General features: G+C 51.8%; 1 protein-coding gene and 1 long non-coding RNA gene across 2 annotated transcripts in view; one reads left to right on the plus strand and one right to left on the minus strand.

The window, feature by feature from the left end:
* Ube3b (ubiquitin protein ligase E3B) overlaps positions 1–15,460 on the plus strand; it is a 40,084-nt gene extending 24,624 nt beyond the window's left edge. Inside the window, 10 exon segments of the mRNA XM_005078939.4 lie at positions 4,168–4,344; positions 4,448–4,558; positions 5,641–5,778; positions 6,011–6,076; positions 6,979–7,037; positions 9,362–9,544; positions 9,836–9,947; positions 12,531–12,623; positions 13,723–13,773; positions 13,775–15,460. Of these exon segments, the coding sequence (XP_005078996.2) occupies positions 4,168–4,344; positions 4,448–4,558; positions 5,641–5,778; positions 6,011–6,076; positions 6,979–7,037; positions 9,362–9,544; positions 9,836–9,947; positions 12,531–12,623; positions 13,723–13,773; positions 13,775–13,915 (1,131 nt within the window). The 3' untranslated portion in view covers positions 13,916–15,460.
* On the minus strand, positions 2,471–13,432 carry LOC121133927. The gene is made up of 4 exons (XR_005870944.1): positions 13,057–13,432; positions 9,301–9,530; positions 6,233–6,373; positions 2,471–2,615 (listed from the first exon to the last, which is right to left on the minus strand). It is a non-coding gene; the product is annotated as an uncharacterized LOC121133927 (long non-coding RNA).
* Positions 15,461–19,772: the final 4,312 nt, after the last annotated feature.

Genomic DNA, 19,772 nt, shown 5'->3' on the forward strand with positions numbered 1-19,772 from the left:
CCAGACTGTCCTGGAACTCAGAGACAGATCCGCCTGCCTCTGCCTCCTAGGTGGCTGGATTAAAGGCGTGGGCTACCACCGCCCAGTCAAGCCTCCATTCTCAGTCGGGCTCATCTTCATTCACTGTCACGTTGTCCTCAGACCTTTGCTGCTCTGTCCACCCTTTCTTGCTTGCATTTCCTGCCTGTGCGTGGCAGCCGCATTACCAGCCACCCGCATGTGCTGCAGCCCCGCTCTGGTAGCATGTTTGCCGTTGATGCCACTGCTTGCTGGATAACTTATTGTAGCTCCCAGTACTTCTGGTGTTTAGGAGCTGTTCAAAAAGTAGCATGTACAACAGTTGATGATTTTACCTTCTTAAAGGTAAGGGTCTAGGGGTGTGACTTAGTGGTAGAGCACCTGCCTAGCATCCGTGAGGCCCTAAGTGCCAGCCCCAGCACTGACCCAAAAATAGAAATAAGGTCATGTACCAGCAGGGTTGGCTGGGTGTTTGGTTTGTGTGCTAAACAAGGAAGAGTTTCTTCCACTCCCACTGCTCCCGCCCAGTGCTCTCGAATAGAACCCTCTCATCTGACTTCCTCAGGAAGATAACTGCCACAGGCAGCAGGGAGGGACCTGTTAGCTGACACCTGGTTTCAGTGCTGGGGAAGTGGGTGGGCAAGAAGGTGACATATCAGTCACCCCAAAGATCACATCTGCTCAATGTCTCCAGACTTGCCATGTGAACATGTGAGCATTGTTTCTATATAAATCTCAATCATTCGATTTACCAATAAGGATTCTGGAGCTAGATGCTGGTGTGAAAGCCTGATAGCTCAGAGAAGCAGAGAAAGCACCCAGCTGACCTTCCTCCTCAGCCAACATCCCTGAAAAAAACACCCTTTCTCCTTCACCATCTCAATCAAAAAACCTCAAACTGAACGTCCCTCCCATCTACTTCCTGTGAGTCTCTATCCATCTCCTGACTCTCTTTGTTTTTTGGTTTTTTTCCTGTCAACTGGTTGCATGCTGTACCTCTTGACCTGCGGTTGTTTTTATTTAATCCTGTTTACAATAAACAGAAAGCTCTTGGATTAAAAGTGTGTGCTAGGGCTAAGCCACACGTCACAACTAGAAACGGGTATTTCCAGTAAATAATGCAATCTTGAGGTTCACATCCTGCAAAATATGAGTTCCAGAGGGCTTTACATTTTTAAGAGAAGACCCCCAAATTCAGGGTCTTATGCTAAAGCTTCAGACCTGTTAACATTGTGAACTAATTAAATTTTGTCAGGCGCCTCGAAGGCCAAGCTGTGGCCACCAGTAGCCTCTGTTTTGACTCACACACTCAGCTGTGTTAAAAGCGTCTCTAGCTCTCTCTCAGAACCGGGTGTAGCTGCCCTGTCTCTGGAATCTGTCCTCCCCTGGTCAGATACGGCACCCACCTCCTGGAAGGATTGGGAGGTGTGGACTGTGGTGTGTACAGGAAGTGAGGCTCCTTGGCACCCCCTCAAGTGCACTTCTGAAGGGAGGGTCACCTAGCACCAGCTCTACAGGGCTAAGGCCCCCCTCAGGGGAGTCACAGGAGACATTCTCTAACTTAAGCAAAGCCAGTTTTCCTCTTTGTGTTCCATGAAAGCCTTCTTTGTAGTGAACCTGACTTGGAATGTGCTGGCGTCATTTATTCTGAGATTCCAGGTCTCACCAGCCTGGGGTCTGAGTGCCCAAAGCCTTTTCTTGCTGTGGACACGGGACATCAAGAGACTGATGCCTCTCTGGCTTAGATGTGAGGCCGTGCTTGTAGATTTCACCATCCTACAGAAACACCCCTTCTTCAGGTGAACTAGTCTGTCATTTAGCTAACCAGGACTGGGGAAAACTCAGACACACCCTGCGTGCCCCTCACCCCTTGCCCTGTCAAAGGCAGAACCAAGGCCATGTAAACCTAGACTTTGAATCTAACCGATTCTGGTACTGGTGACAGCCTGGCCTGGTGACCTGACCTAGTTCACCATCCTCCAATTCAGCATGCCGTGACCCCCGAAAGGACACTGACTCTGTCCTGTGGAGTGTACGCCTCACGTGACCACAGCGGTGCCCATGGGGCAGGGGTGTGTCAGAGGAGGCAGGTGGCACAGTCGTCTAACAACCTTGAAGAGACCAGTGTGATGCAGGTCGAGCAGAGATGAGTCTACATCCAGCATTGCCGCGTGCTGGCTAAGAGCCACATGTGCCATCCCATTCAGTCCCCCAATGTCGCTTATAGCGGTTACTCAGTTACAACACTTCACAATCGGGCCAAGGGCTAAGGATGTAAACGAAGACAAAGACAGTGGCTCATTCTTGCAAGGAGAATGGCCTTCATTTTAACAAGAGCGGAGCATTATATACCAGTAGCAGGCATGGTGGAAAAACACTAAGGTCAGAAGCCTATGTTCCCAGGGCCCTCTGGCAAAGGATGGGCTAATAATAGGAATTAGCATTTAGACAATAAGGATGGACAGAAAACAGGAACTTGCATTCAGGCTTAACTGGAAGGAGGGGACCAGAGGTATTTTGCTAGAAGCTCCTAGTCACAAGCTGGTCAGCCGACCCCCATGGGGGAAGGGTGCAACAGCCACACACCTTCTGCCAGGCTGTAAGAGAAGAGAGAGAAGTCCTCAGGTACCAGGAGCATCCTCGGGTGGGTCACGCCCAGGTGCAGGTTCAAGGTACGTTCAGTGCCGCTGCAGCTGAGTAACAACTCTCCCGGTTTCATCCCAACTGTTCTCGAGGTGGGTGGTTTTGTTTGGTCTTTGTGACTTGGGCTGGTCTCGAATTCACAGCGATTCTGCCTCAGCCTCCTGAGTGTGCTTATCTTTCACGTGGACATGCCCACAGCTGGCTTCTGTTCCCACAGGTGGCCTGGGGACATGGGTCATTCTTCCTTGGCTCACCACAGGAGGGACCTGTGCATCACTAAGCATGGCAGGAGGGCACCAAGGGTACCCAAAATAGGGCTCATGTGCTGCTGGGTTGTTGGTGGGCTTTGTGTCAAAGGCGACCAGAACAGCACATGGATGGATGAGTAGATGCCATGGATGTGGACTGTCATATCAGCTAAATATAACTGCTGCTCCAGAATAAAAACCTCAGTTCCCCAGGCCCTAGGATACACTTAGTGATGGTCAGATGCCAGGAAAACTTCTGCAGACAAGAGCCCAGAGGCCTCGGCCTTAGTCAGGGTCACTGTTGCTATGATCAAACACCACACTGACGCAGAGGCCATGGAGGGAGCTGCTCACTGACTTGCTCCCCATAGCTTGCACAGCCTGCTTTCTTGTAGAACTCAGGACCACTAGCCCAGGGATGACCCCACCCATCACTAATTAGGGAAATAGCCTACACAGACCTTATAGAGATAGTTTCTCAGGTGAGGTTTCCTCCTCTCAGATGACCATGGCTTATGTCAAGGTAACAGAACTAACCAACACGTGTGTTGTAGTAGACTTGGAATGTGTGGGGGGTGGGGGGGGGCTCTGAATAGGAGATGTGCATTTGCTATCTGCATTTATTGCTCTTAGCTTCAGAGCTGTGGCCCACACCAGGGCCTGACGTGGGCTAAGCACACTTTACTGCATACTCTGCCAGAGCCACACCCCACAAACGGCCGTGTTTTGAGGGAGCTGACCACAGTCTAGCAAAGCTTAGACCTCCCCCCCCATCACTCTCCCTATTTACCCTCATACAGATCCAGCATCAGCACTTTACCGGGGCTCTGGCTCCCACCTTGTCTTCTGCTGCTGTATTTCTGCTGCCAGAGGCCTTTCTGGTTCAGAAAGCCAGCCCAATTGCTCTGACTTCTCCCGCCCGCTCCCCACAGTTGCCCTCAGCACCAGGACCCAGGGTTTTCATCTTACTGTGTCTTGTAAGCCTGACTACCCATGAGCTGAAATATAGTCTATATTAAAGAAGAAGAGAGATCCATCTTGTCCCTTCCTCCACCTTTGATGGCCAGAGCTAGCACAATTCTTTATAATTTCCCCATCTGACTCAATGTCCTCCTGGGGGCAGTCTCCTCATACCAAGGAGTGAGACATCATATCCATCAAAAGAATCCTCCTGTGGGCTGGTATTCTGACTTGCATGGTTACACTCCTGGGTTTGCTAGAGCTGTGCTCCTCAGGAGTTGAAATTCTATCTTGGTAGGATGGCTATGAACAGCTCCGACAGCTGTCCCAGCATGCTATGAAGGGTGTGATCCGAGTGAAGTTCGTCAACGACCTTGGGGTGGATGAAGCTGGCATTGACCAGGACGGTGTCTTTAAGGAGTTTTTGGAGGAGATCATCAAGAGGGTGTTTGACCCAGCACTCAATCTGTTCAAGGTGGTCAAGGGGGCACGGCTGGGGCTGGGCGCGGCTGGACATGGAACCAATGTGGAGTGGGGACGGCTCGTAACTTCCACCTCTCCCTCCTTTCTCCTGGCAGACAACCAGTGGAGATGAGAGGCTCTATCCCTCGCCCACATCCTACATCCATGAGAATTACCTGCAACTCTTCGAGTTTGTGGGGAAGATGCTGGGAAAGGCTGTCTATGAGGTAGGCCCTCAAGGAGTGTGGAACAAATGTGAAGGGATGCCTGAGACTTGGGCATGGTGGCACCCTGTAATCCCAGCCTGGGATACATATCAAGACCCTATCTCCAAAAGAAGAAAAACATGGTCTGGGTGGTGGCGGTGCACAGCCTTTAATCCCAGGGCCCGGGAGGCAGAAGCAGGTGGATCTCTGTGAGTTCAAGGCCAGCCTGGTCTACAGAGCGAGTTCCAGGACATCTAGGATTGTTACAAAGAGAAACTCTGTCTTGAAAAACTGTTTAAAAAAACAAAACATGCAGTGACATCTAGGAGGTGGCATGTGAGAGGTTTGTTTTGAGGATGGAACCCAGTTTCACATGCTTAGTCAGCACTCTGCCGCTGACACACCCCAGCCGAGTGCTGACATTTATTTGATTACTTTTTACTTTTTATGTGCATTGATGTTTTCTCTGCATGTATGTCTGTGTAAGGGTGGCAGATTCCATGGAACTAGAGTTACAGATGGTTGTGAGCTGCCATGTGGGTACTGGGAATTGAACCAGGGTCCTCTGGAAGAACAGCCAGTGCTCTTAACTGCTGAGCCATCTCTCCAGCCCTGAAATCTGTTGCTTGGGACAATACTTCAGAAGAAGACGGAGCTTCCTGGGAGTTAGCAGAAAGATTGGGTGTAGCCTCAATGTAGGGGCACCTGATACCTTCCTCCTTTAAGCTTGTTACTTCTTCGGTAAAGTGGGATCTCATCCATGGTGAGGGCTGTAACTGGCACTAGGTCTGCATCTCAGGACTTGTTGGCTTCTGCTCCTTGGGCCTGTGGGGCCACGGTAGTGGGGGCTTCTTCAGAACTCATGGCAGCCCTCACAGCTTCTGCTGTCCATGGACACCCAGGCTGTGGGAGCCGCCTGTCCACTGAGCTGTGGCTCCAGGGCCTCTGCCCAAGAACATTGACCCCTCCTTAGGTCATCTCTTAGATGGCGGGGAGGTGCAGCTCCAGACTGATACCTAGACACCACTGGTACCCTCAGGATACCTCTGAAGCCCAAGCTGCCCTGGCTGATGGCTGAATCCCTGTCCTCTTGTCTCTTCTAGGGGATCGTGGTGGACGTGCCCTTTGCCTCTTTCTTCCTGAGCCAGATGCTCGGGCATCACCACAGTATCTTCTACAGCTCTGTGGATGAGCTCCCGTCACTGGACTCAGAGTTTTATAAAAACCTTACCTCCATCAAGGTGAGCGCTGAGTGGCTGGTAACTGAGTGAGTACCAGTGTGAATCCACCATTCTAGTCACGGGAACAGCCCCCAACCCCACCCCTCAGGCCCCCCCACACCTGAGGCTCACAGCCCTTACATACACAACAAGCGGCCTCTGCCTGGAGGTGGGGCATCGCAACTGTCCGTGACCTCGAGGAGGGAAGACCTCCGCCCACAGAAGCCCCAGTGCTTTCTCTCTGTTCCATTAGCGCTATGATGGAGACATCGCTGACCTCGGGCTGACACTGTCTTACGATGAAGACGTCATGGGTCAGGTATGTGGGCTGATCTGGCAGACTTCTTCCAGTCCTAAGACTTGCCAATTCATGGGGCTTCCCTCAGAAATCTGCCCACCGAGGATATGTCTGTCACCTGGCCAGGAGGGAGGTTTTCTTGTTTCTTCTCTACCAGCCTGGCCTTTGCATACTCACCTCAGCCAGCTCCCACAGAGCCTGTGTCACGGGACTTGACTCTGCATCCGCCCAGTCTTCCTGTTCTAGTTTGTGGCAAGCTGTGAGCCTCAGTATGGACATCCCTGCTGAGGACTGGCTGTACAAATGGAGGTTTCTGACCTGAAATGGAGGGACAGCACCTGAGGAGAAATCCTCTAAGGGGTCAAACCCTTGTCACAGTGTCATCGCGAGCAGAGGACAGGCCCTAGAGGGAGGCCGGCAGGCAGAAGCTGCTCCTGTCACACTTCCTGGCACGACTCTCCCATGTCCTCTGCCGCGCCTCTGTGTCCCTGCGGGAGGCTCTCTGTCCATGTAGCCTCAGGGTCTGCTCTGGAGAAACCATGCACCCCACTGCAGCCCTCAGTGCTAACACGTCTCCCGTGGGTGTTCACACCCCACTGCAGCCCTCAGTGCTAACACGTCTCCTGTGGGTGTTCCCATCCCACTGCAGCCCTCAGCACTAATCACACCTCACTGCAGCCCTCAGCACTTCTCCCTCTGTGCCCAGCATCCAGCATCCTTAGTGCACACGTTTGAACAAGGATTAGATGAGAAACCTTTCCTGTGGATCACATGAATCCTGCTTGTTGATGTTTCAGCCCCAAGGTTTTGTTCCCAAACACACAGCATCTTAATTCCATCATTATGGTGGTCATTTGTGCTGGGCCCTTGCATCTTCACTGTTTAGAATTCTCCCTAGTAATTACTCCCATCTTCTCCCCTAGCTTGTCTGCCATGAACTGGTTCCTGGAGGGAAAACCATTCCTGTTACAAATGAAAATAAGTGAGTATAGCAATTGGACGTTTAAGGTCAGCACTTGAAAAGACTTCATTCTGGCTCCCGGAGTTATGCTGAGAATTTATTAAGATAGATTGAGGTGGGAAGAGGCCATAAATATCATAATGGGATTTTCTGGTTATAGTTCATAGGCTGGAATTGTATTAAATTCAATTTGCAAAATAAGAGTGGATGGTTTGCTCTTAGCAGGAGCACTTTGGAAGGTCAGAGGCACTGGCCACTGTTGTTAGGAATGTAGTGATAACCCTACCGAAGCAGGGACTGGGGCCTCAGCAGCTTAGGATGCTGTCCTGAGGGCAGGTGGGCAGGGACACTTGAGAGTGACCGTGTGGCTGCTCTCATGAGGACAGTGTGAATGCAGATGTGGCAGACACGTACTTAGAGGTGGGGGTTGAAGGACGCGCTGAGATGCAGCAGCTCCTGCCACAGTTAATGTGCTTTTAGGACTCTGTCATAATGTCAGTCCCTTTGATCCCAGACACAAACCCCTCCACACATGGTCTGCACCCAGTCCGTCCTGCCTAATTAAAGGGGTGGAACTTGGCAGGAGGAGGGGCACTGGGCCTCTTGTCAGTTTTCTGCCACCCCTGCTCGGGATTTGAACTGTTTGTCTAAGCATTCATCTGGATGAGGACAAGAGATGGCTCTGTCCCTGCAAGCCGCCTGGTCCCAGCGCAGACCCCTGCACCTTGTTCCTGTGTACTCAGCTAGTCTGGTAGCCCATGTGCTTGGGGAGTTTTGTGTTTTAACATTGAGAAGAACAGACAGTGGTCAGCAGCATTGGAACACATCAGCATTGCCTTGTAGCCACAAGGCATTCGCTTGAAAACTTATAACAAGAGGAGATGGCTGAGGTTTGGGCCTTGGTGCAGGGGTGAGACCTAGTCCTGCCTGTGTGTGACCTGTGACTGTTCCTCATGGGGCAGAGTGTGAAATAATGTATAGAACCTCTTTTTGAAATATCTAGCTGAAAGGGGGCCATAAAACTTTTCATAGCAGATATGGGAAGTGTCCTGTAGATCTGCCCACCGTCAGGGAGCTGTAGAGAGGGTGGTGGTGTGTGTGTGTGTGCATGTGTGCACTCAAATAACAGTCAGCAAAGGTAACTTCACACAGGCTAAAAGGCCAGGGGAGATGAATCTATGTGGGCTGAAGGGTCAGGGAGGTGAGTGAGTGTGTGCAGGCTGTGCTGGAACAAGATTCTTACCCTGCCATGAAGCCTAATGGATACTGTGTCATAACTCTGGCCTATGGTGAAGCCTTAGAATATGGCATGGATTCCCAGTCCTGTACGTGACTCCGGAACCTGGCAGTATCTGCTTACCCCCCAGGCTTCCGGGCATTGAAGTTTCTCTCTAACACACACACACACACACACACACACACACACACACACACAAACACACACACACAGTATTGGTAACCTGCTTCATAGAATATATGGAAGGAGGAGATAATAAAAAAATTAACATTTGCAATGTATTAGTATATCATGTTTATTGCTGAATGATTTTTAAACTAGAACTATTTTAAGGTCAGTAACTTTGACCTGGGCATTGTGGGGCAAAACAGAAATATTTGGGCTATAATTAACATGGGGGTTTTTGTTTTATTTTGTTTTTCCAAGACTGTTTCTCTGTGTGGCCATTACTGTCCTGGAACTTGCTCTATAGACCAGGCTGGCCTAGAACTCAGAGGTCCTCCTGCGTCTGCCTCCTGAGTGCAGCATGGAGTTTTTAACAGTGTGCTCGGGCATGTTTGCCAACAGATCAAGAACACCGGCAAGCTTGCTGGAGTGTCAGCCTGCGGCTGTAGATGAGCTAAATCAGGGTGTATGAGATACAAGCAAAGACCCTTTGCCCATCACAATTAGTTCACCTGACCTCCCTGTTTAACCTTAGAATGGTACGGCTGCATTTTCAGAGGACATTGGGCCCATCTAGCACCACGGGCTCTAGTTGAACTTTGAATGTGAAGCTGTTGGAGCACTAAGCTGTGTCCTTGAAAGTGAACAAACGGGATTCACCTGTGCAGGTGGCTCTTCAACTCCTGAGAACATGGGGGGTCATCCCATGGTGTTATATTGGGGACCGTGGGGACAAGTGAACAAGGCCATGCCTTTGACTCTTGATGCTATCTTGTGACTTGGGAGCTACCATCCTGGGCATCACCATCATTTTTCTGATAGTTGCTTGAATGTGGTTTGTTTTTTGGAAAATGGTTCACAAGAGTTAGGCTTATCTCTTACCCCATCTGGCGGCAGCCGGCCCTGGACTATTGGTTCCATTATTTCTCTTTCTTGTTAACAGAATTAGTTACATCCATCTGATGGCACATTTTCGAATGCACACGCAAATCAAAAACCAGACAGCTGCTCTCATTAGTGGCTTCCGTTCCATTATTAAGCCTGAGTGGATCCGAATGTTCTCTACCCCTGAGCTTCAGCGTCTCATCTCTGGGGACAACGCCGAGATTGATCTGGAAGATTTAAAGTAAGGGGCAGTGAGGAGGGAAGGGTGACATGCTCAGGCCTTCTAAAGGAGAGTTGTTCCCCTCACTGGGCTTAGTCTAACACAGAGTTCTTCTGGGAGGTCACTGTGGACTGGGTGCCCTCTGAGGCTCCAGCAGTGGTACCCTGATTGACAGCGGAGCCGTTCTGGAGGCTCTGCCCATTTAGTTTCCAGGGGATGAGGTTGTGACATGTGAACTTGTGTCAGTGCAGCTGCCTGCCTGTCCCCATGAGGGCCAGCACACTGCTGAGCCCCCCTCTGGATTACTTTCAGGAAGCACACGGTGTACTATGGAGGCTTTCATGGGAGCCACAGAGTCATCATCTGGCTCTGGGATATTCTGGCTTCTGACTTCACGCCCGATGAAAGAGCCATGTTCCTGAAGGTATCTCATTTACAACTTCTGTATGCATTCCTGGATGTGCACAGTCTTCAGGCCACTCTGCAATTCACACTGAGCACAGTAGAGGGCCACACAGTGTCAGCATAGCCTTGCTCTTGTGCCAAAGGCTGAGGCACCAGAAAGGGACTGGCGAGATGGGGCCTGGTGTGCTCTCAATTGGAGCAAGCCGTGTGCCACTTTGCTCCACCATCTTCAGTACTGTCTCATTAAAATAGTGATGCACATCTCTAATCCCAGCACTCAGGGGGATATCTGAGTTCAAGGCCAGCCTGGTCTACAAAACAAGTTCCAGGACGGCCAGAGCTACACAGAGAAACCATGCCTCCAAAGAGGGGGGGGGGGGAGGAAGGAAGAAAGAAAGAAAGAGACAATCCTAAATATTGCTGCTCCATCATAGAGTTTCTCCCATATAAGGGACTAGCCCCGGCACCCTTTCTCAGTGGTGTAAAACATGCATCACACACGTGCACAGACAGACAGTGTCTCAAGGAAACACGGTTGTCTACACTGACAGCACTGTGTCTTGTTTTGAGGGAGTACAGGTGTTGAGTCGGGTTCTCTCTATGTAACCCAGCTTGGACTTAGTAGCCTAGCCTACTTCAGACCCAGGGCAGTCCTCCTGCCTTGGCATCCTGAGTACTGCAATTCTAGGTGTTGCCTCTATGCCTGGCTTATTTATACTTTCTCAAATACAGTATGTGTCATTAACTGCTTGCTGCCCCAGTATCAGTGAAGACATGAGTGTCTACTATGTCCCTGGGTGTCGTTGGTTTTGATGCGTGACCTCTGCTAATGTAAGCATTCATAGGACACTGAGTGACACACGTGCCTGTCTCTGTTATATGTGGGTAGATTGTCATTAAAAATGCATCATGGTTTTGCCACTGCTTTCTCTCTGAAATGACATAATCTAGGAGTACATTTAACACCTTGGAATCTTTTCCCTAAGGCCTCCTGGCTGGCTTGCACACTTTCTCTGTCTCTGTGTCTCTCTCTGCCTCTGTAGATGGAGTTTGTTTCCTACCCAATACCACAGCCATTTAGGCCCAAACAAACACACAGAGGATTAATTTAATTGTAAAGTGTTTGGCCAATGGCTTGAGCTTCTTACTGGCTAGCTCTCTCTTAATTATTAACCCATTTCTATTTATCTGTGTATCTCCATGTGGTTTTGGCTTACCAGAGAATGCCCAGTGTCCTATCTTCCTGGTAGCTACATGGCATCTCCCTGCCTGCTTCTCTCTGCCTCCTCTCCCCAGAATTCTCCTTGTCTGGTAGCCCCGCCTATAATTCCTGCCTGTCTACTGGCCAATCAGTGTTTTATTTGTCAGCCAATAAGAGAAACACATATTAACATCATACATGAGAACATCCCCCATCAGTCCCTCCCCCCTTCCTTCCTGCCCTCCCACTCTCTAGGCAGGGTCTCAGGTTTCCCAAGATGCTCTCAGATTTGCCATGAAACCCATAGCCAAGGCTGACCTTGAAGTCCTGATCCTCCTGTCTCCACCTCTGAATGCTGGTCTTACAAATGTGTGCCGTCACACACAGCTTGTGCATGTGAGTTTGTATGACCACTATCGTGAAGACAGTGCGGTGTGATCACCAACCAACAGCTGGTCATCTTTCTGGCTGGCCATGCTGAACGCAACCAAACCAACAGCTGGTCATCTTTCTGGCTGGCCATTCTGAATTCAACCAAACCAACAGCTGGTCATCTTTCTGGCTGGCCATTCTGAATTCAACCAAACCAACAGCTGGTCATCTTTCTGGCTGGCCATTCTGAACTCAACCAAACCAACAGCTGGTCATCTTTCTGGCTGGCCATGCTGAACGCAACCAAACCAACAGCTGGTCATCTTTCTGGCTGGCCATGCTGAACTCAGTTCCCTCCTGCTGAGGAGGCCTTCACCCACTTCAACCAACCAGTATACACACAGGCTCCATTCATTCATGCCAGTGCATGCATGCAAGGTGGTAGTGTGCATCAGTGCATGTGTGTACCACACCAGTGCATGAGGTCATGGGTTCAGGCTCTACCAGGACTCACTGCCTCCAGCCTTGGCTCGTGGGCAGCACTAGCATCTGCTCACCTAGGCTCCCTCAGATGCTACTACTGCTGTCTTCCCTGAGGACAGAGGTCACTAGTCTGTTCCTGCTGCTGCTCACTGTGTGACAGTGCAGTTAGAGACTGCTCTAAACTATATGGTGCTACACACCAGGAGTTAAAGGACATTTTCAGCTAAAGATCATGTAGAAAGCCAGCTTAGGTTGGAGGAGTGCCTGTGTCAAACAGTAGCATAAAAGGAGACCTGCTTCATGGCATGTCACTCCCAGTTGCCCTACAAGCCACCAATCTTGTACAGTGGACCACGGTTTCATTAGCATTAGTTCCAGAGGGTGGCACTCTTGAGACATGTAATGTACTCTGGGCACGTTGGGCAAGCACCTCCCTGTCACCCCTAGTTCTAGTGAAAGGTCAGTGAGCAGCACATGGAGGCAAAGCCCAGCTGGCTGTACAGCAAGAGACTCCTGCCGTCCCACTGACCCCGCCCTGTATTGCAGTTTGTGACCAGCTGCTCCAGACCCCCACTCCTGGGATTCGCCTACCTCAAGCCTCCCTTCTCCATCCGCTGTGTGGAAGTGTCGGATGACCAGGTACCTAAGGCCACGCTCCTTTCCTTCCTTCTCTGCTGCCCAGTTCTCTGCCATACCCATCATGTCCCCCACACCCCTGCCTACGTGGTGGCATGACAGCCACCCACAGTGGGTACTCAGACCCAGGCCAGTGTGGGCTGTTGGCACTCTTTCTCTGAGGTCCCTCCTTGGGGAAGGCCTCGGGGAGTGTGTGGTTAAGATGCTGTTTTCATGGCTGCTGATCTAGCAAGGTTCAAGGTCCAAGAGGCAGGGTTGAAGAAGGGGTGAGACTCAGAATAAGGGCAAATCAGGTCTGCTCCCCAGCTCCTCCCCTGCTGGCTACACACACACCTTGGCAAGCTGCCTGTTGCCTGCAGGTTAAGAGAGAATGTCCTAGGATTCATGTGTCCAGTGTGGTACAAGCCTGACCATGAGGATGCTCAGATGTACCTACCCTGTGCAAGCCCACTGGTCTCAGCAAGTCCCTGCCTCACCACCTCTCTTCAGGCTGCACTCCCTTCAGTCAGACACTAGATGGTCCTCCACCTCCAGGCTTAGGGAAAAGTTGAGCCATGTGCTTGTCAGCCATGGCCATGGTACCTGCAGTCAGAGAAGGGGTATTAGGCAGCCTTAGTTAGCTGTTAAGTGTCCATTAGCCAGGAGCCCCTAGTCTGAGGTTGTTGTAATTTACAAGGGGGGGGGGGGTGGCTTGAGAGAAAACGCAGATGCCATGGAACAGAGTTCAAGTGGAGGGGTTTTTATCGAGGGAAAAGGATCATAAAAAGGGGAGAGGGGAGACCAGCCTCCGGGGACAGGAGCATCGGGAGAGAGAAAGAGAGACGGGGTGGGGGGCACACAGGGGGATGGGAGGTGGGCAGGGCCCCTTTAAAGGGGAACATAGTGAATAGGTGGTGCTCTTAGCTGAAGGCGTATCCTGTCAGGACCCCAAGGGCAGGCCAGTACAGATGCCTGAATACTAACGGGACCTAGCACAGGACTCCCGTCAAGTGTTCAGAGCAGCAGGTGTTCCTCCTCAGCCTCTCAGGCCAGTGGCCTGAGCTGGGCTTACTGTGCGCCTACACAGGCACTTCTGACCCTCAGCTGTGGTGTGTGTTTGCAGGACACTGGGGATACCCTGGGCAGTGTCCTCAGGGGCTTCTTCACCATCCGCAAAGCGGGAACCAGGTGGGCGTCTGCCCACTTCTTCCACTTGCTTCAACCTGCTCAAGCTGCCCAACTACAGCAAGAAAAGTGTCCTCCGCGAGAAACTGCGCTACGCCATCAGCATGAACACAGGCTTTGAGCTATCCTAGCCCAGCTCCAGTCTCCGCCCACCTGCCCTGGAGAGCACCCAGACTACAGAGCCCTTCTGCTCCCGGAGGCACCGTGCTCCCAGGGGTGTGGCCAGCCTACTTGAGTCCTCAGACTCTCTCAATAGCCATGAGACGCCCAAGCGTGGGGATGCTGCACGGCACACTCAATGTGCTGGGAGTGCTGCTGAAAATAAGCCCCTGGGTTTCCCCCTGTGCGCCCCTTCCTGCCTTCTAGCGACTGCAGAGGAGCTCCTGGTGGTTCTGTGAGGCTTTCTTCGTCTGCCCTCTGAGTACACACAGCCTATGCCTGTGAGCTCCTCCTTCCGTTCTGAAAACTCAGGTAAGGCCTCGCCAAGCCTCTATGCACGGCAGAGTCCCTGCCTCTACCCTGCCCACAGCAGCCTCTTCCCAGGCAATAAAACCCAGCTCATGCCAGGGAGGCTGCCAAGCACAGTTCAGGGTCTCCCCTACAGGGGAGCAGGTGTTCCACACCACAGCCCTTCCTCCCAAGTCCTCAGCAGGCCACGCTGTCAGGGAACCCTTGCTGTCAGCTCCTGGCCTGCGCACTGGTGTCCTAGCTTAGAAGAGAAACTTGCCACCCTGGAGAGCTGCCCCAATTCTGGAGTACCCAGGACCTACTGGCTCTGAGTGTCTGCCTTCCTCGTCACCTTACGGAGAAACACAAGAGCCTACATCTGGGTAGTGCTTTGTTCCAGGGACTGCAAAGCGCACCCTCGCCCAGGAGCCCTCTGCATTGAAAGGCCTGGGAGGCTGAGGTGCATCCCGTACGCCTTCGCACTGCCTCTGTTGGCTGCGCTCTTTGTTTGGACCTCCTTCTGTTTTCCCTCCATTGTGCTCCTGGGCCCTCCTTTCCCCCTTTATATCGTTAAGAACTTTCTGCAGGTTCTGGATGCTGAGGCAGAGGCTCTGGACTCGGTGTCTCTTGCCTCATCTAGTTCTTACAGCCTCTACCCTCTTGGAGGCCAGGAGTCCTGGTCTTTCCTCCACTCTGTGGAGCCAGCTTAGGGCTATAGCGCTCAAAGCATGGAAACCCCTTCCATCAGGAACCTGCCCACTGTGGGAAAGTGGGCAAGTCCTGTTCCCACTTCAGCGAGAAGCTGTGGCTGGAAGCCTGGGAAGGGCCCCTGGGCTTCTGGAGAGCGGTGCAAACCTCACTTGGATGGAAGGATGACAAGGTCCTTGGAAGATGTCTGGCAGTCATGTGTGTACTCAGCTTGCCCACAGATCCTGCACGAATAACATGGAGCCTGAGAATTACGGCGGGGACATGGGGAGAGAGTGGGTTAGAAACACCAATGTCAACTTGACCTGTTGTTTTTTGACCTAGGGTTGTCTGTAGTTCACTTCAAGCCTGTTTTCAGCACTTAGAACATCACACTATCCAAGCACCAAGTCTGTCATAGCCGGTAGTCACTGGCACCCCATCTGCTCTTGGTGGCTCCAAAATAGGAGTGGGATTTCTGGTTTTGTAGGTAACTTGTGGACTAAGACATGTCAGGGCTTTATTAAATTTGTACTTGAGCATATGGTGACTGTGTTCTGGTTTGTACTCAGCCCTGTGCCTGGATGGCTCAGGCCACTTAAGACACCCACAATACCAAAAAGACATGGTGTTTTGACAGACAATCTGGCTTCAGAACTGAATTAGGAGAGCTGGGCAGTTATCACATGTGTCCAGCTTTGTTTTCAGAAGTGACATTTATCGCCGGGTAGTGGTGGCGCACGCCTTTAATCCCAGCACTGGGGAGGCAGAGGCAGGCGGATCTCTGTGAGTTCGAGGCCGGGCTGGACTGACAGCCTCAAAAACAATACAGAGAAACCCCGTCTCGTAAAAAACCAAAAAAAAAAAAAAAAAAAAAAGCAGCGACATTTATCTCCCTCTGCCCCCTTCCCATAGGAAGTGGCACCAGGATTGCATGCATGGCTTTGAAGTTTATGATTTACATGATACCTACAAAAGCCAGCTTGTTTGATGCAGAGAGACAAGATAACTCAGACATGTCCCTTGCTTGGGACATCTCCTGACACCCCAATGTCCCCACTAACAGAAAAATGCTGCAAAGCTCCAAGACATGTCACGTACCTGCAGTGTAATACACACCCACCTAAAACCAAAGCCTGGCTCTGGTGTAGTTTCCAGAACTGAAGTCAGTGCAAACGGCTAGCCTGTTGATGAGGGAAGCAAGCAGGCTCTTGTTTGTGGTGGTGGGACCTGTGCTCGTATGTGAACATGTAGATGAAGTCTGTTTGTGGTGGTGGGACCTGTGCTCGTATGTGAACATGTAGATGAAGTCCAACACCCTGGCCACTGTGGCTTTGTCCGTTGGCTGTGCTTTTCTATGTGGAGATCATGCTGACACCCCTAAAGTCTGGCCAGTGACTGGATCCAGTGTACTCTAGTTTGGGTGTGTACTATGTAGCCTCCGCTGCTTGAACACCAGGCTCACAGGTTCGTGTCACTGGAACCTTAGGTTGCTCAGCTGCCTACAGGACTAGAAAGAGGTTCGCTGTGTGGACTGTGGAGTCAGACTCCTGGCCCTGAGTCCTGTGAGCCCAGTTCCATGCCCGTTTCTTTCTGGGAGACTTTGGAGATGTCTGGGTCCTGGGTCTGGCTCAGGATTAGTTTCTAGATGGTAGTCTACTTCCCGATTCTCACCCATCAATTTCGGAAGTTAAGGCTAAACCAGGCAAGGCAGTACACACCTATAATCCCAGAGCCTGGGAGCCTGAGACAGGAAGATTTAAAGGTTCAAGGCCAGCCTGCCTGGGATAAACAGCAGACTTGGACTCAAGCCACAAAAAACAAAAACAAAAAAACAAAACAAAAAACAAGAAACCAAGACTACTCACAGGCCTGATGTGGCTCTCCAACCAAGCTTCCAGAGTGGCTTCTGTCCCTCACAGAGTGGTCAGTGGGTACAGGTCACCTGCCATTTCTTCATGCAATTTACACAGGCTAGAGACTCATCTCTGTTGGACACTGCCTCGGCAAAAGATGCTTCAGCCAGCATGGGGCTGGCCTGAGGTGTTTGCGCACCTGTGCATCCCGTTAACAGGGTTAAGCCAATGTTGGAGAGGTTACATCAGAACCTAGGACAGGCCAGCAGTCCCCAGCCCTTGGCACATGGGTCCTAATGAAATACTTTCCTCATTGTGGTCCTGACAGCCAACACTGGTGACAAGCATATGTGTAACAGATGGAGTAGTACAGGAGCCTGGGCTGGGGACTTAACCATCCATCCAGGACCGAGCGCTTCCTGCCACAGGGCTCATGTCCCAGCTCTGCCGCCCACAACTGGGAGTTGAGGCCAAGTTCCCTTGCCTCTGAAAGCTGCGGTCCCCACCCACCCACCCAGGACAGCAGAGAATGGGCCTGAGACCCTGGTCTGTACCATCTGAGGACAGCTGGTGACTCCTGGTGGCTGCCTCGAGAGAGTCGACATTCTCTCTGAAGTTCCTTTGTTCTTTAAACTCCTGGGTAGGACCATTCGCTGATAACAGCAGACATCTCTGAGGGTTGCTGTTGGACCAAACACAATGCCAGTGCCCCTGGGCCAGAGCCCTGGCTGCACCCCAAGCTCCCACCGCACCCGCCAGACAGCCCTCCTAGGTTGGATGCTGTGGCTGCTTTTCCTTCGTGCTTCCCTTAGACCCTGGGGAGGTTGGGGGAGAGGATGTCAGAGCACCAGGTGGTTTGAAGCAAGGTCAGGGCTATGGCTCAAGCAGATGGACTAGAATGCTGAACTTGGCCTCAGACATACTCAGATCATCAGCTGACCTGGGCAATGTCTAACCCAGCTTCACTCCATACTCGTGCCTGTGGGTCACCTTGCAGACGACAGCTGGAGTCACAGAGTGGGCAAGGTCAGTCAGCAACCACTGGCTCTGGGTGCTCAGCCACCTTGCTTGAGCCTCTCTCCTCATCTGAGAAAGTGGGACCGTGAGTCAGTTTTCAAAATCCTTGCCTTACCAGTTGCACTGTGGGTGGGCACCCCGGGAGCCCCAGTACTTGGGGACCTGAAGCAGAAGGATTGCTCCAAGTTCAGGAATAGCCAGGGGTACAGAGTGAGACCCTGTCTTTAAAAAAAAAAAAAGGTTCAGGTGTGGTAGTGCACTCCGTTAGTCCCAACACTCACTTTGTGAGTTCAAAGCCAGCCTGGTTTCTGCATTCATGGGGCAAATCATGCCCAGGCTCAGTGAAGAGGCTCAGAAAGGAAGTGTTCGTATGCCCTCCCACAGCAGAGTCTTCACCGCAGGGGTGGGGAGGGAGGCACTGTGGCAAGCAGAGCGAACATGTGGAGGTGAGGCGGTGGGTGTACAGCACTATCGGCCCAGGGACAAGTGTGGGTACCACATGCCAAGTGGTGATGGCCAAGCCTGTCAGCCCTGCCCCACCCACTGTCCAGCCTCTGCAAAGAGCATTGCTACAAATCCACACGGGGACCTTAGGAACAGGGTGTGGCTTGCCTCATTCTACCTATGTCTGGGCGGGTGAATCGGCTTGTGTGATCGCAACTCAAAACCACCCCAGCTGAGATTCAGCCCTGGGACTGCATGACTTCACTGCCCTGGGGGAGGGGCTGCGCTATGTGAGGAGCAGGGGCACAGGGCTCAGGCTGTCGCCCAAACTGGGATTTTAAAGCCAGTGGGAGCAAAGCCAGACTTGGGAGCGAGGTCCCAAGTGGGAGCTAAGCCAGGGACAACATGGTGCTGCTTTGCCCACTGGATATCTGCATCCATGATCCTTTGCTCATAGTGGCTCCTGTGAACTCTGCAGCCAGACACCGTCCTGGACAGGGCGTATCCCCTGTATGTGCAGTGGGGGCTTTGGTGTACAGTCTGCAGGGTGGTTTTGTCACTGGCCCAGATGGTGCCAGATGGGCTGCCCAGCTGCTAGGTGTTCCAGCCGAGAGCTGGCCCGGAAGCCTGACGGGCATTCACTCACCTAACAAATAGGTCCAGAGAACTTCTGTGCCTCAGGCTGGGGTGGGTGCTGCTACTCCAAGGGGCTGTGACCAATCCAAGGGAAGAAATGTGGCATTGTGTACCCTGGTCACCCCTTCCAGTGTCACCCTATTCTGATGCCCACTTAACAGCTAGGAAAGGTGAGGTTCAGGAGCTTTCACCCTAGTAGTCCAGGTCTGAACAGTGCTGTGCCACACCCCAAAGCCCTGGGACTGAGTGGGCCGGAAGATGGCAGAAGCCTCTAGGCAAAGCTGATAGGCTGCTATGTCTCCAGTTTCTGTCTCCATCCCCTTACAAAGGCTTATGGAAGCAGACGCGGTCACACCTGTGTTAAGAGTGCTCCTATAGTGAGGACTCCAAGCCCTGGTATCCTGGGTCCTGCAAACTCAGAGAAAGTGGCTGGCCCCAGAGCAGCAGTTGGCCTCCACTTCCCAGCCAGAGGGAAGCACCAGACTTGGGGGTGTCACCCACGCCAGCTGTCAACTGCCCACCCGGCCCTCCAGCAGATTAAACTGGCCACACATCACCTTCTGGTAAGGATGCTGTCTCAGAAACCTGTTCTCGGCTATCTTATCAACATATGAACATCACATAGCGTACTCACAAAGCTGTGATGTCACACGGTCTGCCACTGTCAGAGGTGTGACTCTTCGTTGATGGAAACATCACTGCACTGTGAGCAGCATGGCTGTGCAGCCTTGGATCATTGGCTCCTCACTCCTAGAAAAAAAAAGGATGTCTACTTAAAATAATCATAGAATTAGTCCTGTTTCCTGAAATTATCCAATCTGGAACCCCTCCCCAAGTCACCTGGCTTGAACCAAAAGCCCCTGTTCCTCAATGGTGTGCCTGTCCCCCAGCAGCCAAGTAA

This window comes from Mesocricetus auratus, unplaced genomic scaffold (genome assembly GCF_017639785.1).
Source record: "Mesocricetus auratus isolate SY011 unplaced genomic scaffold, BCM_Maur_2.0 Super-Scaffold_100025, whole genome shotgun sequence".
NCBI lineage: Eukaryota > Metazoa > Chordata > Mammalia > Rodentia > Cricetidae > Mesocricetus > Mesocricetus auratus.